Source organism: Lissotriton vulgaris, chromosome 8 (genome assembly GCF_964263255.1).
Source record: "Lissotriton vulgaris chromosome 8, aLisVul1.2, whole genome shotgun sequence".
Lineage (NCBI taxonomy): Eukaryota > Metazoa > Chordata > Amphibia > Caudata > Salamandridae > Lissotriton > Lissotriton vulgaris.
Window position 1 is genome coordinate 1371120354 of NC_141696.1, and position 27867 is coordinate 1371148220.

The 27867-nt window shown below is 41.4% G+C and overlaps 1 protein-coding gene across 6 annotated transcripts in view; it reads left to right on the forward strand.

Annotated features, from left to right (window-relative positions):
• Positions 1–27867, forward strand: part of SON (SON DNA and RNA binding protein) — a 614305-nt gene that overhangs the window by 198112 nt on the left and 388326 nt on the right. For all 6 annotated transcript variants that reach the window (XR_015299365.1, XR_015299366.1, XM_086935336.1 and 3 more), the window contains one exon: positions 5800–5946. Coding sequence is in view for 4 of the 6 variants with exons in the window: in XM_086935336.1 (XP_086791462.1) it covers positions 5800–5946 (147 nt within the window). In the remaining 2 variants the exon portion in view is untranslated. The remainder of the gene's footprint in view (positions 1–5799; positions 5947–27867) is intronic.

Genomic DNA, 27867 nt, shown 5'->3' on the forward strand with positions numbered 1-27867 from the left:
ATCATGCCAGGTGGCGGATGTGGGCTCTGCAGTGGGACCTGAAGTTTCAGTGGGCCCAGCATCAGGGCAACCTGTCCGACTACGTCCTGATCTCGGAGGGCACTGCGAGACAGCTGCAGTGGTGGCTCACGGACCGCGATTGGGTCAGCGGCAGATCCCTCTCCCTTCCCCAACCGGAGCACGTAGTTGTGACGGACGCGTCCCTCCAGGGCTGGGGAGGCCACATGGGAGAGGCGGAGATCAGAGGCCTCTGGTCTCCGGCGGAGTCCCGGCTCCATATCAACCTTTTGGAGCTGCGGGCGATTCGTCTAGCACTGAAGGCATTCCTCCCCTCTGTTCGAGGGAGTGTAGTGCAGGTGTTCACGGACAACACCACCGCCATGTGGTACTGCAACAAACAGGGCGGGGTGGGGTCGTGAACCCTCTGCCAGGAGGCTCTGCGCCTCTGGCAATGGCTGGAACATCAGGGCGTGACCCTGGTGGTTCAACACCTGGCAGGTTCTCTGAACGCCAGGGCGGACAAACTCAGCCGCCGGTGCATGATGGATCACGAATGGCGTCTGAACTCTGACGTGGCGCAAGGCCTCTTTCTGCAATGGGGAGAGCCTTGGTTAGATCTATTCGCCACCAAAGAGAACGCGCAATGTCATCAGTTATGCGCGTTGGAATTTCCAAGGCGGCACTCGGTCGGAGACGCTTTTCGTCGCGAGTGGAGTTGCGGTCTGTTGTACGCCTTTCCGCCTATACCACTTCTGCCCAGAGTGCTGAAGAAGATCAAGCGCGACCGGGCCCAAGTCATCCTTGTGGCTCCGGACTGGGCACGAAGGTACTGGTATCCTGAGCTACTCAGTATGTCAGTCGATTCCCCGGTTCGTCTGCCTCTTCAGGAGGACCTTCTGTCGCAGCAGCAGGGGACGGTCCTCCACCCCAACCTGTCCAGTCTCCACCTCCATGCTTGGAGATTGAGCGGCGACAGTTGAGGCCATTTGACTTGCCTCCTGAAGTCTGTAACATCATTCTGGCAGCCAGGCGTCCCTCCACAAAGTCGGTATACGCCTGCAGGTGGAACAGATTTGTGGCATGGTGCACAGCAAAGGCTGTGGACCCTCTCTCTGCCCCTCTTTCTGAGGTTCTTCTCTTCCTTCTTTCTCTTGCCCAGCAGGGCTCTGCTCTGGGCACTATCAAGGGCTATCTTTCTGCCCTTTCAGCCTTCTTAAGGCTGCCTGATCAACCATCTTTGTTCAAGTCCCCTATTGTAAATCGATTCCTAAAAGGCATCACACACACATTTCCACCTGTTCCGTTTGTGATGCCTCAGTGGGACTTGAACCTTGTACTTACATTTTTGTTGTGCGCTCCCTTTGAGCCACTTCACAACTGTCCTCTCCGCCTTCTTACACTGAAGACTGCTTTTCTGGTTGCCATCACCTCTGCCAGGAGAGTGAGTGAGCTCCAGGCCCTCTCTTGTACTCCTCCTTTCCTTTCTGTCCGTCCGGACAAGGTTGTGTTGCGTACAAAGCCATCTTTCCTGGAGGAAGAGCAGCTCCACCGTCTGGACCCAAAACATGCGCTCTCATTCTACTTGGATCGCACACGCCAGTTCCGGGTGGATGACCAACTCTTTGTTGGCTACGTGGGTGCTAAGAAGGGGAAGGCGGTACATAAGAGGACCATCTCCCAAAGGATCATCTTGTGTATCCAGGCATGCTACTCCTTGGCTAGAAAGGAGCCCCCTGTTGGATTGCGGGCTCACTCCACCCGAGCCACGGCGACAACAACTGCCCTGGGCCGGGGAGTGCCCTTGCAGGACAGTTGCCAGGCAGCTACGTGGGCCTCGCTGCACACGTTTGCAAGACACTATTGCCTGGACAGTCCAGTCCGGAGGGATGGCTTCTTTGGCAGTTCCGTCCTCCAGGACTTTCTGGTGTGATTATTGGTTCGCAGACCCACCACCGGGCTTGGTATTGCTGGGGTATCTATTCTAAGGTAAGGAATCTATCACTAACGTGTCTCTTTCAGATGCACAAGTTACTACTTGTGTAACGATATATCTGTAAGAGACATTAGTTAGTGATAGATTCCTTACCGACCCACCCATCCTCCCCGTTCTGCGAACCGATATCTAGGGTTAAGGTCATCCCCTTTGAGGGCCCTAGTTTCAATGGCACCAGTGTTGGTTTTTAACATGGCTCAGCGCTTCTGGCGCGGAAAAGCTGTGTCTAAGAACTGACGTCAGCACGCGGAGGCGGCGTCTAAGTACTCCGACGACGTCATCACGGCGCCCACGATGCCGACGACTGACGCGCAAGGGTACTGCTACGCAAAAATTTCCGGATCCAGTCTGACGCCTGGGGATATTCTAAGGTAAGGAATCGATCACTAACTAATGTCTCTTACAGATATATCGTTACACAAGTAGTAACTTGTGCATTACTTACCTCAGGTTAGGATAGTGTAGTCCCAGCGATCCTACAGCCTCTGGACAGCTCCATTCCTTCTATCGATTTCCTTATACCATTTACTTAGTATATGGTTTGCCGTGCCCCTAGGGCACCATTGTAATTTGTGCAACTTAACGTATTTTTCTTAAGAGTCTTGTCATGTGCTTAGCCCTCTGATCTCATAAAGAGTTCAGAGGTGTATGTTAGTTAATAAATATCTTGTTTATTTTCATAACTACCTGTGTGGTGTCCTTTCATTTGGTATTCAAGGGGCTATATGTGGTAAAACAGCTGGCTTCACATGCCAAAAGAGTTTAGCCTAAGACTGCTTTGTCCATGCTACCATTAGGATAGCTGGTCTATAAGGTTGACTTACAACCAATCACCATAAGGGTTGTTTGGACTGATATATGATGCTCACTAGTTCTAGTGATCACCTTGTATCAGGCCAACTTCTCACAGTTGTCATAAAGGAAGATAAAGCCCTGGAAAGGCTGTGGGAACTGGACTTCGTAATTAGTGATTGCCAAGACTATACTGGTTTGCAGAGCAACTTCTCTCGGAAAAGCAACAAATGTGATTGGAAGACAAACCTACTGTATCTATCCAACAAGCAAATTCTCCATTCAGACCCTCGCTCTCTGAATTTGTCATCATGGCTCCTAAATATAATGGATTCTAGTTATTAGGCATTTCATAAGCTTGTAGAGAAATACTACCTTGAGCAATAGAAGGGTCCACCAATAAGACGTAGACTGCAAAATGAAAGCATTTTGCGCGCACTGTGTGCTCAAAAGAAATTACATTTAATAGATTTTCACCCTTAACAAATATTACCATATCTTATGCACCTGTCAAAGTCTGGCCTCACTCATGCTTCAGTTAGAGTATATTTGGGCTTTATTTCTTGCTTCAAGAGAACATGGAACAAACCATCCCTTTGGTCTAACCGGCTCAGTCAGGAATTTCTTAAAGGCCTCTTCAGGGTCTACCCACCGAGAAGACACCCGCCTCCATCAAGGCTACTAAATATATTTTGATCTCCACTAATGGAGAAGCCTTTGAGCCAAGATATAGGGAGGAACTGAAGTACATCTCATGGAAAATAGGCCTCCCTTTAGCCCTCATGTTAGCTAGGTTAGCGAAATTCAAGCTTTTACTATTAAGGAACAATTCCTCCAATTTTGATAAGATAAGGTTATCCTAAGAACTAACCTGCATTTTACACTGATGGTATCATCAGACTTTTAGCAGTATGAACCAGGGGTTCTAAAGACTTTTTCTCCAAATGACCTTAATTCAGCAGAGAGAACATTCCATACTCTAGTTTTTCCATGTAAAATTGTAAACCTCTTTTAATATCCAAACAAATAAGGAAGTCTGGCCAATTACTCTTGGCTTATGTTGACCCACAGATAGGTCATCCTTAATCAAAATAGAGTTTAGCTCAATGGGTGTCTTTGGCGATAGTGTTCCGTCATAAAGAAGCAGGCCCGCCATTTCAAGGTACTGTTCACCCCCATTTGACAAGAAGTGTATCTACGTTTACAGCCCCCTCTGCTGGTGTATCCATACTGGACATATGCAAAGCAGCAGCCTGGAAGAATAGACACATAACGCAACACTACTGCTTAGATCCAATGTCGCAAAGAGATTTGCTGTGGGACTAGCAGTCCGGTGTCATTATTCAAGTAAGATAACTGCTTTATCTCCTTTAACCTACTACCACTGCATATTATTAACCCCTTCGATGCTGATGACGAGCTCAGCTCGTCATCAGCTACGGCGCTCGTATGCTGATGACGAGCTGAGCTCGTCATGTAACGCGGGTTTTTGCAATCTGCAGCACACAGCGGGAAAAGCCGCCGCAGCGATGCGGTTAATTGTTCATTTACTTCTTGCTATTCTGATTCACCCACCTGAGTCTATTAAAGATCCAATAATATATGAGAAAAGGTACTTCCTGTAACTGAAGTTTTCCAGTATTGGTATCTTTCATAAATTCACTTGCGACCCGCCGTTCCCCCCCCCCCCCCAACTGAGTTTTTCTTTAACAAGATAAATGGTTCAAAGAGAATAAGTTCTCCACTGAAGGATTAAATTAAGTTTCCTGCCGGTTCTAAAATTGTTTATTCAGTTAGATTAATTCCGCCGCACTATCTTTTGTTCTTTGCTGTTCATATTGCCCATGTGCATGTGGAGTAAGAGGGCAAACCCCCTTCTTGTTGAAATAGTTCCCCCAACTCGGGCACACTTCTAACATAAAATCATTCTACACTAGTACTATAAAAATTTGAGCTTAGTGACCTGACTGAGGTTTGCTCTGATTAGTTGTTCTGTATGTTTGACAATGTTCTGCTAACTGTGTCTACCATGAGACTTCCTCGACAACTGGGATATTACACACACGTGAATCTATGAAATATACCAATACTGGAAAACCTCTTAACATTTTTCTTATTAACTAACCAGCCCATCCACCCAGAAATAAATGTACATTTCACATTAGCTTCCTTTTCAAGAGCACCTGAATGAAAAATTACTTTAGACTTTACTAGCCCTGCAGTATTTTCTGCATAAAATTAGCACTAAGCACACAAGTTGTGAATAACAGGTCTATCAAAACTGGTTTTGTGTTTTTATAATGATCCACAGTCAGTTGATTGTAGCCTGTGCTTTCACCGGTTATCAAAAAGCCAATGACTGTCTTAATGGTAAGCTGTGGTTAATTCCACAAAAGGTAAAGTAGCCTCTGCTGCACACTTGAGAAATGATCGATGACCCAATATTTGCATAGCAGCCGCCTTGAGATTGAGGCACACAGTTGCTAAATGATGTCTATTACTCCAGGAATGAGACATTTCTGTTTAAAACCGATCAATAGATTTAGACTCTTAAATTTGTCTCCACGTTCACCTTTGTAGCTTGCTATTGTTTATGAATATTAAAGAAGAGCCCATAATGGAGAAGGAAAACCTACTGTTTCTCCGCCGGCTCGGTCTTCTTTGAATTCATAAACCATATTCCTCATCCTTAATCTGAGACATTAGTAGAGCTCTCTGTCAAATGAACAACTACTTTAAAAAATAAAAATGTTTTCACTTCTTCTAACGTCCGGTCTCTAGAATTCCCTAAAGGAACCTATTCAAAATGTCAGAGGAGCTTCTTAGAGTACAGAAAATCTGTTTGCGTGCCCCATATACATGTATAAATAGTATTAATTGTATATCCTTAGCAAGCTGGACCATTCTTCGTTCCATTTAGATGTCAACTGTTGTAAAGAATTAACAGTCTCAGTTGCATAATCCTTGCATGTACAATGTAGATGCTTAATCTGCATTCTTTTTATTTTGTAAAGAAATGTAAACAGATTGCTCAAAGCAAGGAAGATGATGAGGTTGTGAACAAGCCTCATGTTTCCGATGATGAAGAAGAAGAAGCGCGACCTTTCTTTAATCATCCTTTCAAAGTCAATGAACATAAAGCCATTTCTTTCAGTTTAAATGTAAGTACCATTATTTAAACGGTTTGGTCAATCACTGCGAGTTGAGGTGTATATTGTGTTTACTGTAATAATGACTTTAATGGAAGCTAACTAATTAGATTGTTTAGGAAGAAATAACTATTTTGCTAATAAAATATTCGAATGTGTCAATTAAGAAATACGAATTCCTGCTCATTTAATATAGTGGCTAAGCAGGAGTATAGATTGTAGTTGTGGCAGTGGTTTGAGTTATCAGATATTTGAAATGGGAATCAACCGTGTGGGATTGTATGATCATAAAAAAACGTGTTGGCGCAGGACACCTCACAGCTCCCCGCCTCCTGCAGGCATGGTGCCTCTCTGCCTAGTTATTGTTGTCTGGGCCCTTGGAGTGCCATGCTCACACCTGTTGCTCTGGGTCTGCAAGTGACTGATGTAGCATGTGGTTAATCTGTGCCATGGGCTGTTAGGCCAGTGTTACGGGATCACCAATGTAGTTATTATGGTGCCTATGTTTGACAGTATTACCTCTGCACCTCAAAATAGCATCGCCTCTGACAGCCTCAAATACTAGAAGAAAAGGTTGCCCACCAGGAGCTGGCACTTGTGCCTTATAACATAGATATCTGACATATATCATTGCGACTTTATCTGAAGGAGTTTAAATGTGTCTTTTGCGGTTGATTGTGTATTAGCCTAAAGCATGAGCTCTATCATTACTGTGACACCCCAATACCCTGCCAAGCAGTATCTGCATCCATAGACACACTAGAAGAACCCACCTAAACAATGCAAATATGCTTCAAAGATGTTGTTTTAAATATCAGGAACAGGAATTAAAATCAGTCACCTGAATGTCCCTGCCCTGAACTTTCTTATTTCTCCAAACTGCAGCAGTAGTGACATACCGCAACTGGATTTTCAACATTTACCATGGGCTTCTTGGAGTGCAATGTACATCAAAAAGTTTTGAACTATGGAAGACTTAAACCATCATCATGCTAGCCTATTCATCTTGATAAGACATAATAAACTCGACCATCTTGTAATCAACTATGTGACTGATCTTTCAAAGTCATCTATCCTCCAAAATGGAATAAACAGCAGTAGACCAGACGGCATCTCCTGCAAATAATCAGTGTGTGGAGTAGTATACCGCCAGCAGATACACGACGCCTTAACTTTGACTAATATGGTGCCACAGCATGATCACAAATGTTCACTGTATGGATTTTCAGCCCTGACTTTCTGGATTACGTAGGGATACAAAGGAACATAAATGAGGTCCATATTTGGCTCTGCCATTTTGTTGAATGATTTCCCTCAGGAAACCCATGAAACCTAATGACTCCCTAACCCACTTTGAAAACTGTAACCTGATTAATACATGGCATGTGAATTGGCATTATCCAGTTTTTTGTTAAAACTAGGATTTATGGATGCTCAGCCAGTGTCGCTTTAAACTCTTCTAGTTTCCATCTGCTTTAGTCTACGCCTACTTTTTCATAGTAACGTTTGTATTATTGCCCTGGTATATGATATTTTGTTCGTAACAACATTTTTATCTGCTTATTGCTCTTTGATTTCCCCTTGTTATGATTGGTGATCTGTCTTATTGGGAATATGGATGGCTCGCTAAGCTGTTGCGTAACTAGATTTGTCGTAAATGTAATTTATGAAATGTGCATCCAGTAGGGCCTTCAACAAGTTTTTCTGTTATACAGCCTCTACTGTATGGACCAATATGCTGTTTTTTATTGTTTCCATTATTCCCTTGTTTGTTTTATTTTATCATCATTTCACTTCTGATGCATTTGATTTAAAAATATCCCTTGCAGTTCTCTGACACTTTGCACTTATTAAAACTGGTGTTTCTCTGTGTAGAGAGAATGTGTTTAGCAGTTTGTTAGCTTGTCCTATATGGAGGCACAATAATTGGTCTACTTTCAGTCCAAGCTATAAAAACATGGACACATTATTTGTATTTGTACATATCAAAGTTAATTTGTTTTTAGCAGCCGCAAAGCTCCAAAGAAACATATTCTGTTATTGCATAGGATTTAAGAAGAAATGTGGGATTGAATTCACGAACAAAATTCATTTAAGTCGAAACAGATATTTCTGAAGAAATTGTAGGTTGTCCTTTGCATTGCCAACTCAATTTCCTATTCATTAATATGCCAAGGGGTCTGAATTCAGATCATCAAAAGTAAATGTGAAAAACCTTTCAAGTGCAAGTAAATTTCACCTGGAGGGCTCCCTTTTGGAAACACTGAGGTATGGAGTATAGTTTTCACATTCATATATTATAGATTTTATAGTGTAGCAAAGTGGATTGCAGAAATTAATATTTTTTTCAAGAGATTTAGCTATGGTTGGTTAATCTTATAGATCATTTTTATTCCGTAATGCAGAGACTGGGGGATCAAGGGTACCTTTAACCTAAATGAAGTATGGCCTGGGCCTCTGCGACCTGTCTGGGGTAGGCGGCCAAAAGTAGGTAAGCAAGTTTTTAAGGGGTACCACTTTTGTAATATGCTTTTCTGTGCATTTGATGTACTGTAGAAGTAAATCTTTTGGATTGAAAAGAAACTGATGGTTGACGTTTTCCAGCTGATAATACAAATGTCCTTAATCCTAGTTATTAAATTTCTCTTTAATATCCTGCTATCTTTAACCTGCTCACGAGTGAAATATTTATTTCTTTTCTTACGGCAACATAAGAAGAGTTCATATTTCTGTGTGTTTTTGACTTAGTTGATCCCAACAACCTTCATTTTCATACAAATCTAGCAGCCAAATGAATTACTGCTGCCTATTCTGGTACCTCGTGCAAAGAAGTTCTCTGTAGATCCCTTCTTGTGTATCCCAGATCCCATAAGGATTTCTCTAGATGCTGTTAGAAACTTATCCACATATCGTCATGTATGCTGTTTCGGAAGCCTTGCATGAAAGACAAAAGTTCCCCAAGTACCGTACACATTTTTTATTCGTAGGACATGGCTAGATGGATGTATTTGCCACTGAGCACCAGTTTTCAGCGTGGCAAGCCTAACTAAATGGGTGTCACACCCCCCTACATTGGGCTTTTGAACGTGATCGGAGGCTGAAAGGTCCGGAAGACTTTATTTAAATTCCTGAATAGGTCCCAGTTCACTTACTTATGGATTATTCTGATCTAGATGAAGATGGTTGCAATGATGCTCCTCCAAGAGACTTGTGCTGTTTTACATATGTTTGTCTCCACCATATGACCTGTTGCATTTACTGGTCATTATTTAGAGGCTGAAAAATTATACCCTCATAAGGTTCCTTTCCCAAAACATAACATTTGTGGGGTCAGAGATAGTGAGGGAGTATGAGACCAAAAAGGACTGAGTGTAGTTGTACCTGAATGTGGCACTCAAATTAATGGCAGAATGATTCTGTGTTGAATTGAGCAAAAGATGCTCGTCACTTCTGTAACATCTGCCAGAAAATGTAAGGTTGTAACTATACAAGTCAGACTGAATATAAGCTGGTGGAAGTAGCTTGCAAACTTCTGAGCATCATTTGGTGGTCTGTTTCTGGTGCTTTTAACTGGTTTTTGGAAAACCTAATTGCTTCTTGAAAGTTCTGCTGCAGTAGCAGGAAAACCCTAGCGCATATTGTATGCGGTCAATTAAATAGCTAAAGGAACTCCTTATGAAAAGGCTTGAGATACATGGGTAGGCAGAGAGGAATAGAATTCTATTTTGCCACTAGCTGTGAGATGGAAGGAGGAAGGGATTGGTAGGAGCTGTATCATTATTCGTTCTCCTATATGGAACCTCAATACCCAACCTTAGGGATACTTATCCCTTCCACCTCATTCCCAAAGGTTCAACTACAAGTTTCATTGCGTTTTCCTTCTGTCTTCCCTTCTGTGAGCTAAAGTACTATTATGTGTACAGGCAGGATCCTGGACTCCGTGTACTATTAACCTTATTTTCTGAAATGATTAGGGATATTGGGGATATACTGAGAAAATACTGGTGTGAACTTTAATTCTTAATTGACATGACAAATGTTCTTGGGTCCAAGGATTACCCTCATTGGTCCTTAGTGGAGGGGTGGGGGGAGCAGGGGGGGGGGGGGGGGGGGGGGGGGGGGGGGGGGGGGGGGGGGGGGGGGGTTGGGGAAAAGTGCTATTGACCCCGTCTCCATTGAAGCTGAATTTTAAGGAAGAAATTACCAGAACATTAGCGACCTTGTTTGTGAGATGAAGCTTTTTTAGTGGACTCCCAGTGCTATGCAAGAAGCACAGTGAATCCTGACCCTCTGCCTAGGAGTTCTGTGTACAACATCCTGCCTACTGGATCTGCTTGGAAAAGACGGATATGTTTCAACACTTAAGCAGAAGGTATTGCATAATTGTGGTGGTTGTGTTTGCTCATCTGGTGCATTTGTTTTCATTTTTAAAAGTTGCTTTTAATAGCATTAATAAATCCTGTGTGTGTGTACACTAGAGGCTACTCTACTCATTGAATCCAATTATTCAGTGCTAGTTTGTGTGACAAGACGCAATTAAAAAGGCCAGGAAGATTAATCCAAAAAAGAAATTGATGGAACAGATAGTGGCACAACAGCCTGCCACATGCTATTTCTTTAGGTGAGCTAGATCTTTCTCCTTATGGATAACGTTTATGTTGCTGGTTATGGGAGCGCAGAGAAGTGCTTTGGCGAAAGCTCCAATCAAATAACAGAAAGGGCTTTTAGAACCCAAAAGTTTAAAAATGGGGCGGGGTGGCGAGAGAGCTACAGTGACACAATAAACGGCCTCAAATTCAGAACGGTTTGTGATCGATCACTTGGAGTATTGTGTTGCATTTTTTTTTTATTATAGTGATCCTCTAGGCAGTCCTATTTCTAGAAAAGAGAATCTCCTCTCCGTTGTAGACTTAGCTAATCTTACGGATTTGAAGAAAATTTAACTCAGAAGACTCCTTTTTGGTGCCTATAACTCAATTTATCACAAAGTTTACTAGTGACTGTACCTGGCAAATTTTGTTGAAACAGCGTGGTTTAAACACTAGTTGAGTGTAACTGTAGCCAGAAGCATCTTCTCAAAAATGTTATGTTCTTTTCAGCAAGTATCAGACTGCAGATGGCTGATTCTCTTATCTCTCAAACCTTGGAAATCAAAAAGCCTATGCATTGGCCTGCTCCAGCATCAAATTGCTAAAACAGAACAGCAGCTAATTAGAGCCACTTCCCTTGTGTTGCTGCTATGTGTTTAACCGAGGGTCCTGAGGGCTGGTTTTACTTGGCATTAGTGCAGAAGTTTTAGGTCATGGTAATGTTTTGAAGCTTTTGTAAACTACTTGGTAATAAAGAGCAAAACATATCTCTAAACATAGGTAAATAAGAACATTTTTCTTGTTGCTTAGCTAATTTTAAATTGATTGCACCATCCTGAAATCCATGCTGAAAATTTCGATAAACTCTTCACTCATAAGTGTAAAGTTGAGTCCAAGAAATATTATAATTGTAGTCTTTATTGAAGAGTAAGTACAGGAACCTCCAGCTCATCCACAGCCTGCTTCACAGCTCAGTTTCATCTCTCAAGAGATAACATTCTAAGCTGCTAGGCAACCATTAACATTCTACATTAGTCATCTCTACACACCTTCCCCCTTATATATCCCACAACAAAAACTTGAAGGAAACTATTATACAGAACAGAAAAATGAGTGAAGATCAATTTAACTACAAGGAGAAAAACACTTAGATACATTTCCCAAACTCCAAGTAGTCCCATCACACAGAATCACCACATTCTTCTTCACTTCCTTCACCTGCACAGGTTTAGAGAACTTGCTATCACCCTTGACAATAAAACCTCCACGTCTCACTACAACCCAATCACCAGATTTTATGTTAGGAAATTTGACACCTTTTAAGTGATCATAATGTTTGGCAGCAATGATTTGTTTGTTAAGTACTTGATCTCCAACCTCATCACGATTCACCCATACACATTCCCTGTCTTTCAACCACCCTGGTACTTCTTTCAAACCTGGTTCCCTTCCTTTAAGAGAAATGAAAGGTGACACTCCAGTCATGGAATGTGGTGTTACCCTATAAGACCACATCAGCTTCTTCAATTCTTCAGACCAGGACAAACCATTGCACAAAGAAAGTTGTATATTGTCCAAGATCAGGCGATTAATCCTCTCAACTAAGCCATTGGCTTGTGGCCTAAATAAAGCAACTCTCTCATGTTTAATCCCTTTCCCACACAGGAACTCCACCATTTTCCTAGAAATTAATTGCGGACAATTGTCTGACACCAAGACTTTTGGAATTCCCTCATTCAAGAAGACTTTCTCAAGAAACTTAATTACTTTTTCAGTTGTAATACTCTCAGATGTCTCAACCACAAACCACTTGGAGTGATAATCCACCAAAACCATTAACAATTTGCAATTTGTTCCCAACTTGGAAATAGGACCAATGAAATCTAAAGCCAACCTTTCCCAAGGACGCTCAGGAAACTTCACAGAAGAAATTGGAGGCTGACGTAAAACTTTGGTCTTGTCACTAGCAGCACAAGCATAACAATCTTTGACAACTGCTTCAACCTCATTATCTAAACTAGGCCACCAGAATGACTGACGTACACGTCGCTTAGTCATATTTCTCCCCAAATGACCTTCGTGTGCCATGATGAGAATTTTAGATCTAAGATTCTTCGGTGGTACTAATTTGTCTCTCCTCCACAGTTTCCCTTCTCTTACACTTAACTCTTCTGCAACATTAATGTAACCTTTAAACCGTAAATCATTGCACATTTGCGCATCCCATCCATTAGAAATAGAAAACATAACTCTTTCCAATACTTCATCTTCCAACATTGCAGCATTCCATTGCTCCAACCCAAAGCTTGTTCTTCAGTATATCTCACTTCCTCAACATCAGCTTCAGACTCAATATCACTCACAACAACAGGTATTCTCGACAAGCAATCCGCTACTATATTCTTCAATCCCTTCATGTATTCCACTTCAAAATTGTACCCTAAAACTGATAAAATCCACCTTGATATCCTCGGAGTAACACTCCCTTCTAAACCTTTGCCCCCCTTAAACAAATGAACTAAAGGTTTGTGATCAGTACGAAGTCTAAATGGTAAACCCCATACAAAGTATTTGAAATGTTTAATCCCCCAACAACATCCCAAGGCCTCTTTTTCTATCACTGAATATGACCTCTCAGCACCCTGTAGTCTTCTAGATGCAAACCCAATGATTCTTTCCTCTCCATTACATACTTGCGTTAAAACTGCACCAATACCTATAGCGCTCGCATCAGTGGTGATAAAAGTTTTTGCTCTAACATCAAAGTGTCCAAGGCTGGGTGCAGACAATATTCCATCTTTAACATCCTGAAATGCTTTTCCACAAGCATCACTCCATACAAATTCAACACCACTTTTCATTAATATCCGCAATGGTTCCACAATATTAGTAAAATTTCTCACAAACTTGGAGCAATACTCCGCTAAACCGAGAGAACTCCTCAACTGATCTTTAGTAGAAGGAACAGGAGCATCTCTAATGGCAGAGACAATACTTTTCTTTGGTCTGATTCCTTCCTTGGAAATTTCGTGGCCAAGCTAATTAACTACTTCCTTCCTTAACTGACATTTCTCCTTCTGAATAGTCAACCCATGTTCTCTCATTCTACACAAGACACTTTCCATCACTTGATCATGATGATCAAAATCTTTGCCGACAATTAACACATCATCTTGGAAGCAAAGTACATCATTTATACCATGAACTTTTCCCATGACCCTTTGGAACACCGCTGAGGCCGAAGCCAGTCCAAATGGCATCCTACGGTAACGAAAAGCACCCAGCGGTGTTACAAATGATGTCAAATGTCTAGATTCTTCATTGAGATCAATCTGGTGATATGCTGACGACATATCAATGACGCTAAAAACAGACCCCCCCGCCCATCGCCGTCAACATCTCTGAAATGTTCGGTAGAGGTTGGCGACCAACCCAAATGTTTTTGTTTAGATCGCGAAGATCAATACATAAACAAATCTTCTTTCCCCCATCCTTGGGCGCGACGACAATGGGCGCAAGCCACTCAGAAGCCTCAATAGGCTCAATTATCCCCAAATTCAGTAACCTATCAAGTTCAACTTGTAAAGGACCTTTCATGAGATGGGGAACAGATCTAACTTTGTGAACTACGGGAGTAGCATTACTTTTGAGAATAATTTTATGAGAAAAATTTCTCAACTTTCCCAATTCATCACAAAAGACATCAGAGTACTTTCCCTTAATTAAGGAATCATAACCCTCACTATTTACTAAGCATATAGACTGAACTGGAACAGTGGCATTAGGATTTAAAACTATACCTAAATCTCTCTGGTGACGCCATCCCAATAAATTTGAACCTTGTTCAGTTAGGTACACTCTACCATAGAGTTTCTTGTTATCAAATTCAATTACCATCCATTTTAAACCCAAAATGTCGATGTTCTTTCCCCCATAGCCTACAGCTCTAATATCTGATGGATCCCAGTTATTTATATTAGCAGATACTCCCCATGACTTAATGTACATTTCCTTTGACATCAAGGTATATAAACTTCCAGAATCAATTAACATGTTTACCCCCACAGTATCAAACTTGATAACATAATGAGGTTTATCTAGCTTGTCAGTGCTCTCCCTAGGAATACCTGACAAATCAATATTGTTAATTTCAACCTCAACATCAACATTAAGTTGAAAACCCTTGACATTATCAATAGAGGGGATAAATTCACAAACATCTTCACAAGAATCATCAATTTGATGAACAGAAGGAATTTTAGTTCTACAAACCTTAGCAAGATTGCCTCTCATACCACATGTCCTACATATTGCGTTCCTGGCCATACACTTCACACTGGAAGCAATATGACCGGGTGCACCACAACGGTAACATTTGATAGGTCGCTCATTAATAAAGCCATTGTTTTGGCGAAATTCCCTATTCTTATCAAAAACTTTAGTACTGGGTTTATCATGAATTTTAGCCAAAGGTTTGGTTATTTTGGTTTCATCAATATTTGCATGAATTTCAGAATCTTTAGAACTAGAAACTTTCAATGCACCCTCCTTATTTACAATAGCATTTGTACATTTATCCATTTCTTTAATCCAAATGTCACTGTGCTCCAACCCCTTTGCTATTTGAATAGCTTCTTCTAGTCCAGAATCTTTAATCAATAACTTTTCACGTACTCTCTTATTATTAGTACATCTAACTATCTGATCACGAATAAGTGAGTCTGTTAAAGTGCCAAATTGACAAGTCAGTGACAACCCTCTTAATGCACCAACATATGACGCTATATCTTCGTCAACTTTTTGTACCCTACAGAAAAACTTGTATCTTTCAATAACAAATTTACTTTTGTGGTAAACCTTATTTCAAGCATTTGTAAACTCATTTCATAAACATTTGTAGCTTGTCCATCTCCACTACCAAGGGAAACTTCTGGAAGATTTTCATATAATCTACGACCTTCCACCCCCAAATTGTGTAGTAAAAAAGCTTGCCTACGCACTGGACCATATTTATCAGCACCAGTGGCAAGAATGTAGGTAAAAAACAACTTTTTCCATTCCTTCCAAGGAAATATTGGTTCTCCAGGAGTTGGCAAAAAGGCAGGTGGAGTGGACAAAGCTTGATCAGACATTTTAAACAAATTGCACCTGTATAGGAAGGAAAAGTTAGTTTAAAATAAAGAAACTAACATAACAAATTAAAATAAAAACTTCAATTCTTGACAAAGTTAAGTCCAGAGTCACCAGATTATAAAGATCGAAATCTTCGTTTTCTTTGTTTTCTTTGTTTTCTGCAGATTTCCTTTTTAAAAGCAATTTCTTCGTTTTCAGCAGATTTCCTCTTTAAAAGCAGTAAGTGAAAGTTTTCCTGTTATCGAGGGTCGCGATTCCAAATCAGATAAAGTACAACGGGGCAGAAGGCTTGTAAAAATAGGCAGTAATTCACACGAACTTCCAGATGTATTTTAAAAATCTCCAATAAATTAAAATAGTCAATCTGAATGCAAATTATTTCGAAGTTGAGTTCAGAATTCAATCTGTTGAGTGCAGAATTTAATCAATTACTCACAAATCGGTGGATGATGTATTTAAATTGTTCCAAAATCCAAGGGTGGAGGTACCCAGCATCTGCCCCTTGCGCAGAAAGGTTTCCCTCGTCGCCAATGTAAAGTTGAGTCCAAGAAATATTATAATTGTAGTCTTTATTGAAGAGTAAGTACAGGAACCTCCAGCTCATCCACAGCCTGCTTCACAGCTCAGTTTCATCTCTCAAGAGATAACATTCTAAGCTGCTAGGCAACCATTAACATTCTACATTAGTCATCTCTACAATAAGCTTTCAATATCTCTGCTTGTGTATGGTATATTGGAACTATTTTACAAGGGGAAATGCCCTTCGAGGCATTTTTTTAACATAGCCATTCTCAGCTTGAACATTATAATCCAGAGGCTCCATCCTCTGAGCATAGCTTTTAAAGTTCCTCATTTAAAGAGGAATACTGGAGTATACGGATGAACAGTACAGTTTCTTAGTCGAAATACCATATTGTCAGTAAAAGCGAGCAACATTAATCCTCCAATTTTGCATACAACGTAGTGGCAGCTGTAAGATAATTCAAAATTGTGCTTAATGATATAGGAATTTTGATCCACTGCCCTGCCTGTTTTCACTCCTCTTTAACATGTTTCTTTTTATTCAATCCATATCACATATTTCTCTGTGCTCTATTTCTTTATCATATACATGGGGGATTAGATTTCTTTTGCTTTCGTTTTCTAACGGATCAAAGAAGAAACATGAAAAGAATCTTCCTGTTTGTATGCAAAACCTGCTTGGCAGTGTTGCAGTTAAAGAATGTTTTGTTGTCCTATAATGTAAAAGAGATCTAGGGGGTTTGGACTCCTTGATAACCATGCTGAGGGTTTGCAGCTTCCTGAAAAGACTAGCCGCAATGATGCCTTCATCTCCATGTTTTCTCAGCCTTCTTTCACTCCACTACTCGTCAAGTGAGTTCAAGACACAGGAAAATATTCTCACCCGTATGTTGAAAAGTATCACATTGAAGGATCGATCCTAGTCTTCAACTATGGCCAGTTCCTATAGATTCACCTCCTCATTGTTCACTTTAGAGCACTCTGTGAAAGCACATATTGCCAAAGCTCTGAGCAAAAGCTTGGACCTGTTCTTGTAATTGTGCTGCACCATCTAGTTGTTGGACATGGATCAGCTTCTTCAGTATCATTTTGGGACATCTGCCATGGCTGGAGTCTGCATGGTTCCTCATAACATAGCCAGTAATGGCCAAAAACCTATTTCATGGTCAGATTTTCTATTTTTCCATCATTTTTGGTAGCACAGAAATTAGTAGTATTTGAATAAATATTCAGCCTTGAATAATGTGGTTAAATATCAGCTTTTTCAGTGCCAAGAAGAAAAACTGTGTGAATGACTGGAGAAAGTGGCTGTTAGAATCAAGATTTTTTTTCCGATTATCTGGTGCTAGGAACCTCAAACATCAGCTCCACAGATAATATAGAAAAACTCTGGCTTAATTTTGTGTTTTCTGTACTTTTCACATGCTTTTTTGGTTATAAGAACCTTCTTATTTCAGCAAGAAATGTCATCTTCAAAATGTATGGGTACGTTCGCCACTTTGTGCGTGACTGGTCTATTTTCAACATAACCTTGATTCCAGCATATGGTAGTTCAACTCTGGAAAAAGCTAAAAACTAGAGAACAAAAGTGCTGGGTGTTTGATACGGTGATGCAGGGTCCAGATCCACGTGTTGCATGTGTTTAAATCTCCAAATTATTTTCCCAAAGTTATAAAGACTTTGCTGAAAAATCATGGGCCTGCATTGTCACTGAGCAGGTAAGTCATCTTAGCGCAAAACTCTGAAAAATAATTTTCACTAAAGATATTCAGAATGTTGAAATAGCAAACTTAATATTGTCACAAAATTGGCTAAAGATCATAGTACTCTAGCGCGGTTCTTTGAAGACCACCTTAGTTTAGGGACCGGGCAGTCCTCTTTGAGCCTTTTGGATTGGGCTTCAGCAATCGGTAGGAAGCCTCAAACGTAGAATGCACTGAAAAAGAGGCAGAGCAATTCCAAAATAGTGATGTAAAATTATGACCACGTGTTGCTTGTTTTTGATCCTCTGAATTATGTTCCAAAAGTTATATATAAAAAAAATTGCAAAAGAATGCTACGGCTGCAGTATCATTGAGCCATCATAGTACAAAACCTGGGCAAATCTGTCGGAAAATAGACGAACGATCCCAGTACATTGATGCCAAGACACATAGAGGAAAATTGGAAAAAGACACTCAAAAACCATCTTGCCCTGATTTAAGATAACCTTAATTTAGGGACTGAGGTGTCAACTGCTATTTCCTTTGAGTCTCAAAATCAAAAAACATGCAGAACATGTCATAAAAGATTTGTTAAATCTCGCTAGTGTGGAAAATTGTATGTATGTTGCAAAGATGAAATCATTTGATAAATGACAACAGTCTGCTTTACCAGACCTAACAATTGTACTGAAACTAAAAGGTGTAGTTAATTAGGTAAGTAGATTTCATGTAAAAATCTGTTTCTCTTAATGCACAAAATAGACTTTAATGGGAATCACTTGTAATTGTCTCTAAAATAACTTGTTTAATTATCTAAATAATATATCTGAGTTAACATTGAATTAAACTCTTTAAGCCGTTTACTGATTGCTAAAAAAGAATGTACTAATCTAGACCAAGCATTTGGTGTATCAGTGTTAAAACAATGCCTGATAGCATCCGGACATGTGTTTTATCCTCTATTATGAATAGAGATTTAAGCCAAAAACGTTGTCGACTATCCAGTTATTTGGAAATGCACAATATAGTAAAAGAAATTCTGAGGCATTAAAACACAATCTATATTTATAATATTCCTGTGTTATTGTTGTAAATGTTATTTTGGTATATTCTTTCTATCACCCTTTGCTGTTCCATTGGGGATTCTCTGGGGAATACTAGAATGGGAATGTGGAATGTTCTGCTTTGAACTGAGAATCTGGAGGGTGGTTGAGAGACCATTACTGGGAGTTATGCTGTAGTTGGGAATGTATCTTCTTTGTAACAAGCTTCCTACTTTGGATTGTCATCCCTGCCCACAAGATTCCTTCCTCATTGGCGACAAGCGGACAACCCTTCTACTACTCCTGAGAAACATCGACACCATTTGATTGTTGTGGTACACTTCAGCTCATCATTGCTTCAGATTGCAGGGCTCCTGAAGGTACTGTCATTATCTTTCTTAAAGACCTTGATCAGGTGTTTCTATTGGCCCTCTACGATGCGGGACTTGGAGGCATTAATCCTTTCTTCATTAAGTTGCTTATTAGATACTGTTACCATTTGTTAGTGGACTCCCGACTCCAGCCTTCACCTCCCCTGAGCCACACACACTGCGCTAGTGTCCTTGCAGCTCCTTCGGACTCATGCTCCTTTCTGAATGCTGAAATCCAGCCTCACACTGCAACCTAGTGCTTCTGTGCCGCTTCATATCATCTACAGTCAGCCGCATTCCACAGCACGTTCTGGTGAATGCCAACAGCAATTTTTAAACTTACCTGCTAAACACAAGGAGTCCCTCCCCTCAACCTGCTTCCAGAACTCCTCGACCTGCTTCCAGTCTGGATTCTCAGCCTTGCAATTCTAATAAAAGACTGACTTCGATGGAGGACTATTTCCGAAAATGAACTGTCGTATTTAATATCAGTACTTCGTTTCATATTGCAACTTAACACTAAGTTTTTTTCAGGGTGATTATGGGTACGTGATAGAGTACCAGTGGAACATTCTTTGTTCTTCTTGCATTTTCTTCTTTCGCTCCTTTCTTTTTTTCCTTTTATCTCCACTTTCTTCCTTATTTCCTTTTTGTTTTTTTCCACTATCATTACATTACTGTTCTTACCTATTTTTCCTATTCCGCACTTTTACATATTCTTTTTGCACATTCTCCTTATGCAAAATTTCTCATTTTTTTTCTTTTTTCTTTTTGTCTTCACCTGGTGAACCTGTCCTTCCATGGCAAAAATGGAAGGCGGTTTTTGTAAATTACTTGAAAGTTTCTGGTCCAAACATTTCTCCAGGAAAAGAAAACCTCTATTAATACATAGTTTAGGGGCAGAAGGGCAAGAATTTTTTTTAGAATTTACTAATTTCAAATTTGATAAAGGAGAAGTTGTTGCTTCACAAACTGTTGATTAGGCACATCAATCTTTGCTTTCTACCCAAAGTATCTATCATCTTACAGTGTTACTACTTTAAGAAGAGAAGGCAAGGAGAAAACAAATCTTTTGAGGACTAGTTCACTGCCTTACGTTGGTAAATTGGCATCCACCTGTAACTTTGGGGACAATACAGAGGAAAAAATGAGATCAGTTCGTGTTGAAGTGCAAATGTGACCATATTAGAGAAGCACAGTTTGGCAAAAAGTGATCCTAAACTCGGTGAAGTTGTTGTAATTGCAAAACGGTGGAACATTCTTTATTGTGTATACAAGAGCTGCAAAAAGAAAAGATGTAGTCCCAGAACATTCCGTTATTGTTAAACAGAATAAACAATCCAGCATCTTAGTAAAGAAGGTGTGCTTTAGATGTGGTAATCTCAACCATTTAGCTAATTCTAAAAATTTGTTCTGCAGTGAATGTGGTTTTTAAAAAAAATTGGTAATAAAGGTCACTTCGCACAGTGCTGCAAATCGAACATCTCAAGGGGGCCCTTTCAAACCTTTCCTGGTGACCTGCAAATCTTTCCCGGGGATCTGCTGTTGTACTGCGTGGACAAAGATGCCCGTTCCACGCGTCTTACTGCCCTGGTGGGACTCATGGTCCCAGGGTGCACCGCATTACCCTTGCTGACGCCTGAGTGCCCAATTGAACACAGCTGCTGCTGCAGGGGGAAGCGCTGTCATCGCGCTTAAAGCACCTCCTTCCCCCTCACAGCGCGGGCCCTTTCAAACCTTTCCTGGTGACCTGCAAATCTTTCCCGGGGATCTGCTGTTGTGCTGCGTGGACAAAGACGTCTGTTCCACGCGTCTTACTGCCTTGGTGGGACTCGTGGTCCCAGGGTGCACCGCATTACCCTTGCTGCTGCCTGAGTGCCCAATTGAACACAGCTGCTGCTGCAGGGGGAGGTACCGTCATCGCGGAGGAGGCTGGGCTGGGCCACCCCATTGACTTACATCGATAAAGGTACCGGTTAAGTTAAACTCGTTGTCTAACTTCTGGAGGCACTGTTAATTGTTATAGTGACTGGTACTGTTTTTATTGTTGGGATTCTGTGTTTGGCCCACAATGAGTTAAAGGAAAGGTGCCGCTGGGACACTTGTTGACTTTCTAACTAGAGCAGATTCATTACTTTGTTACGAGATTGAAATGACACGGAGAAGGTTATCACTCGATCCCACCAACCTCCCAACTTACAGGCAATCTACTGTACTGTCACCGGTTGTTACTACATATGAGAACGACGGTAGATGTTTGCAAACCTCCCCTACTATCCCAAATCACTCTGTGATAGAATTACCACAAACTAAAGAGGGGTAGTTAAGTGCAAACAAATCAGGGGCTGCTGGGATATTTTTGAGACCAAGACCGCAAAAACAAGTAGAAGCACGAAGGGGAAAACAAAGGAGAAAAAAACTGGAGACAAGAAAGGGAAGTCTGGGTCATCTGCAAAAACTAACAAAGGGGACCCAAACTCAGACACATGAGGAGGGTTCATGTAGAACAATTGGGGTACAAACGGATATTGTTCCTTAAGCCAGGGAAGGTTAAACGTGACGGAGGAAGGGGAAGATCGTACTGTTGTGGACATTTTTAAAAATAATTTAGATTTAATACAGACACAAATAGATGAAAGTTTAAGAGCGAAACTGATGGTATTAGATAGTAAAATCGATCAGTTGAATCTTACTATAACTAAACTGTCCACTGTTATTGAAAAAGGTAACCAAATTATTGAAGCGGGGGCCGCCCTTCCATTGGAATTGGACGCAGAAAACAAGGTGATTGCGAAAACTAAAGATATGGCACAAGGCTCCAAAGGCCCTAAACAACCATGCCCTGTTTCTGTGAATTATACCAGGACAGGGAGTAGGCCTGAAGGGTCAGGGGACAGTGCGCCCCAGAGTAACCCTCCTTCTCTATTTGACAATAGAACAAGCTACGCGGGGAACGATAGCGCAAGGGCGGTCATCCACAGCCCTAAGGGGTCTGACCTAATAACCAATCCTGATACTCTGAGTCTTCCACCAGCTGCATGTCCCTACATACTAGTATTAACGTGTGTACCTGCCCTAAGGAGAGACCAGAGGGAAACTTGGGACAATTTAAAGAACAAAGTAGTTGAATGGCTCTCGAAATATAAAAAGTTTAGTCCATATAAGTCGAGTGAAATCCTTTTGGTGAGAAGGGTAGGGTGGGTGGGGGATTCACCAAAAGACATACTAGGTGACTGTATTGTCGTAAATTTTAGAAACCCCCATACTGTCCGCAAACTATGGAAAGCATATGAGGAGATGCCAATCCAAAAGACTAGCATTCGTTAAGAAAAAAAGAAAAAACTATCCAGCATCTTAGTAAAGGTGTGCTTTAGATGTGGAAATCTTAACCATTTAGCTAATTCTAAAAATGTGTTCTGCCGTGAATGTGGTTTTAAAAAAATTTGATAATAAAAGTCACTTCGCACAGTGCTGCAAATCGAACATCTCAAAGGACAAACTGTTTGAGGTGTGTTGCAGTTACACTAGTATGGTGCTACAGGTAATCAATGATGCTAATTGTGTGCCCGGCATAGATAGTGAACACCCCTCAGACAGTGTTTGTCTAAATGGTAATGAAGTGTCCATAATGATGGATACAGTGGGCTACACTTTCTCTTGTCTCGGAGAAAGATTATGCTGAACATTTTTTGGTACAGGTCAAACTCCAGGATCCTGACATTCTGCCAGTCAGTTATGGGGAAAACCCCATTGAGCTGATTGGGTTCTTTTATGTAAAAATGGACCTCCGCAGTATCGTTGCATTTGGGAGAATCTATGTCCTGGTGAAGGGTGACCAGGTTTTGAGCTGGACCCATCAAAAGATTTTTCGGCATCTATCTTGATCCTAATTGCTTATCCCAGGTTCAAGATAGAAAGATTGACTTCATATCAGAATTATTTCTGCATTAGTTTCCTCAGTTCTTTTCAGAAAAGATTGGTTGTGTCAAGGGTAATGTGCATCGCATTCGGTTGAAGGGAGGAGCGGTACCAATTGCCAGTAAAATAAGAAATGTACCTTTCAGCGTACTAGAGGCATTTTAAAAAGAACTTCATCATTTGTGCGGCGGGAATAATCGAGATGGTTGAAGCCTTACAATGGGTAATGCAAGCGCGCACCAACCTAGACTTCTAATCCTCCAGTGTTGTGGGCTGTTTAGCATATGCCTGCCTATTTAGGACAGGCAATGCAAGCACGCAGCGCGCGAGCTCGCCGGAGGCAAGTCCGTCTGCATCCCGGTCGCACCTAGCGCCAGCCATTCTGTTTGTCCAAGTCAAGGTCAAGACAGGATAAGATACTCCAGGGAACAACTGCTTAATCTAGGTGAGAAGGATGCATGGGGGAAACATCAAGATGCTCTTGTTCATGATAAAAAAACACTTTAAAAGCACCATCAAGAGATATTTAATATGTTAGAGGACATGGATTTGGAGGCCCTTTTTCTAACAGACCTGGATTTACATTGACTCCCCCGTACGAATGAGCTTTGCTTGCCCAAACGGTTATAAAATGTCCATAAACCGAGGAGATGGGGTGATTTTTAAAAAAAAAAATTGGATTTTGCTCCACTAGGGGTAGACTATGTTGCAGGGATCGAACTTCTGGGCTTCTTGTTGCAAGAGGCCACAAGTAGGCTATTAACTCGCATGGTCTGTTATAGGCCTCCAGGTTTAGATATCCAATATCAAGCATTATTTGACACTATCACCAACCTGACCCTAACACATTCAAGAATGATTTTATTAGGGGATTTCAACTGCTGGGACAATGGGAACTTAGGCAACCATTTGAGAGATCTAAGGCAAACATGCGAGAATCTCAGTCTGAACCAATTGGTGCAACAGCCAACCCATCAAGGAGGGCATGTTTTAGACCTCCTGTTCGCCAACCAGACCGAGACATAGGTGGTTGATATTCTGCCTCAAAGCTGGACTGATCATTCTTTAATCCATTTTAGGATTATGTTACCTGGTCCAATGAATAATAATAGTCAGTCAGTGACTTACCGAAAGGGAATAGAATGGACCAAAGAAATTGAACAGACCCGACATTCTTGAATCAGAACCTCTTTGCCCTGAATGACTCGGTGGAAAATAACTATCATACATACTGCAATTACATAACTGGAACACTGGACCTGTTAGTTCAAGTAAAAAGACTTAAGAGTAGGAGGAACGTTTTAGCCCCTCGGTATCGTGAGGAGCTGAAACTAATGTGAGCTACATAGCCGGGCATGTTTTAGACTGTATTTGTTCTAATCTTAATACCATTAGGGTTTCAGCTCCCTTGCCCCTAACTTGGACCGATCACAAATTCAACGCATTTAACCTTAAAACTGATGAAACAAAGGCTGTAAAACCAGATATAGGGAGAAATGAGAAACCTATTCCATGCTGGGCGAAAATTATTGATCACCCGGACCTACCAAACTGGGTAAAAGAAAATAAACCATCCCTGCACGGGGAAGTTGTCGCTGATAATCTTAGCTACGAGAGATGGATGAGATCCATAGGGGAGAAACTGACCTCGGGGGGAGCACGAAAATTAAAATCTAGACAAGGGAAAATCTCAGCTGCCTGGTTCACTAGTGAACTAAGAGACACACTGCAAATAGTGCGAAGGCTAGAACGGAAATGGCGTAGGCACTATAATAATGACGATCAGGAAGTTTTTAAGACAGCCAGAAGGAAATACCATGCACTAATCAAACGCACCAAAATGAACTATTTTACAAACCGGATTGAAGCCTCACAGAACAAACAAAAGGAAATTTTCCGAATTGTAAATAGTTTTCGAAATCCAAAATTTCTATCCCGGGAAATCCCACCCTCACAGACTTTTTGTAACGAAATTGCAAACTATTTCGAACAAAAAATTATAAATCTTACCAAAGACTTTCCTCAAATCCCCCAAGATGATGAAGACACTGTACAAGACAATAAGCTTGGGTCAGCCAACTGGAACACCTTTGCTATGATTAGTCTTGCAGACTCTTCACAAATCATCTCAAAAATTAAATCTGGCTCGCCACTTGATCCCTGTCCCCCCTCATTGCTTCATGCAATTAAAGAAGTAAACCCCGTGATTAATGCCATCCTCAACACATCACTCCAAACTGGAGATGTTCCTACCTCATGGAAAACCGCAATAGTCAAACCACTGCAAAAAAAGATTCTGCATGATCCATCATTTTTATCAAACTTGCGGCCCATCTCGCAACTCCCTGCCATATGTAAATGTGCTGAAACCCTTGTCAATAAGCAGCTTTCAACATTCTTGGAAGAAAATAACTTCCTTCATCCAAATCAGGCAGGGTTCAGAGCAAGCCATTCCACAGAATCGGCACTTCTGTCAACGATGGAAACCATAAGAGCTGCACTGGATCTAGGCAAGAGGGCAGTTTTAATCCTCCTAGATCTATCTGCAGCATTTGACACGGTGTCCCATGCCATCTTATTACATCGCCTCGTCAAGGCTGGCATAGGGGGCACTGTGTTAAAATGGTTTAAAAACTTCCTGTTGCACAGAAGACAGATAACCATCCTTGGACAATTCCATTCGGAAGAGAAGAAGATTGGCTCAGGGGTGCCACAGGGCTCAAGTTTGAGCCCTACCTTGTTTAATCTTTATATGGCTCCCCTGATCAACCTTATTGCTTCCTATGACATCAGTTACGCAGACAACACTCAATTGGTCCTGGTTCTGGATGACCACTCAGAAAAAGCCGAACAGGTTCTGAAAGAGTGTCTGACCGCGACCTTCAACTGGATGCATAATAACCGTCTCAAATGCAACTCTGCTAAAACAGAGATCTTGCCATTTGGGAAAAACAACCTCTTCTCCCCACACACCTGCTGGCCATCTGATGCCGAAGCTCCACCAAACACCATTAGTGCAACACGAAATTTGGGAATAAAATTTGATGAGATGCTCTCCTTTAAACAACAAACTAGAGAAGTTGCTGCCCTATGTTTTAATATCATAAAAGGCCTCAGAAAATTCTTTGATTTCCTGCCTCTATCAGCCCGCCGTACTGTAGCAATTGCATTAATTACATCAAGGATAGATTACTGTAACAGTCTGTATGCAGGGGTGGCAAAATCTACCCTGCACAAACTACAGATGGTACAGAATTCGGTGGCGCGGCTGGTTCTAAGGTGGCCCAGAAAATCATCAGCATCGGCCGCTTTGGATATGCTGCACTGGCTTCCTATTCAGAAGCGTATTTTGTTTAAAGTCCTTGTGATCACCTTTAGGGCTTTTCACAAGTGTGGTCCACAATATCTGTATAACAAGTTCAACAGATATCACCCTACAAGAGAACTTAGGTCAGCTACTGCCAACTTGATGACTGTCCCAAAGTTTAGACTTGCCACAAAGGGAGGAAAATCTCTGGCAGTCATAGGAGCTAAAGCATGGAACAAACTGCCCTCCCATCTTCGCACAATTACTTCAGAACAGACTTTTAAAAAAACCCTTAAAACATGAATCTATGGGCTAGCCGAATCAGTTTGCAAATCACTTGTCTGATCTTTCTGTGTACAAAACATCTACAATCAGTTAAAACATATCAATTTATCAGCAATGGAGTCGGAGCGCCAGGATGCTCCTTGGAGCGACAGTGCGCTATACAAATATCCCCACATAACATACATGTAAGAAGGCTGAGAGGAAATGGAGAAAGCTGGATAAGAAAGAATTAAAGTTGGTACAGGCCCGGTACAAGGAGTATCTCCAGGTCAAAAGCAGATTTCTATGCCAAGTCTATTCTGCAAGCGCCTAACAGTATGAAAGCACTCTTTAATATCTTTAGGGACCTGTCCAGTCCTGCCTGTACGAGTAATAAGGTGGTGGCATGGCAAAAACTTTGCGATGAGATTGCTACTCATTTTAATGAAAAGATCTCAAAAATTGTTGGAGGTCTTGATTCAAGCAATATTAGCAGTAAGGATGATTTACCCCAGTCGCTAGGCAAAGAATTTAGGGTAGAAACTTCCCTGGAGCACTTTCAACCTCTCACGGTGGACCTCTTTAATAGCATTCCCCAAAGGGTTTCCTCGGGCTCGCCCCTAGACCTTCTTCCACACAGGATTTGGAAGTCATTCAGGCAAGAAATCTTCCCCTGGCTGCAGCAGATTTGCTGTCAGTCCCTGGAAGAAGTGGTTCCAGAGGTATGGAAGCAAGCAGTGGTGACCTCCATCACCCTCTCCCCCTCCTCTCCCGCTTAAGAAATCATCTCTGGACCCTACAGTTCCAGCAAATTTTAGACCCATCTCCCTCCTGCCGTATCCGGTTAAAATTCTGGAAAAAGCAGTTGGCAAAACTTTCTTGCGAACTTGAGGTTAACCATCTGCTGGTTATGAACCAGTTTGGCTTTCGTCCAGGCCACGGTACTGAAACCGCTTTGGCAACCCTAATGGACAATCTACAAATGCGTGCCGACAAAAATCCTTCTGTGTTAGTGCTAATGGATATGTGGGCCACATTTGACACAGTGAGCCATAATTTACTGGTGGGAAGACTGGAAAATAT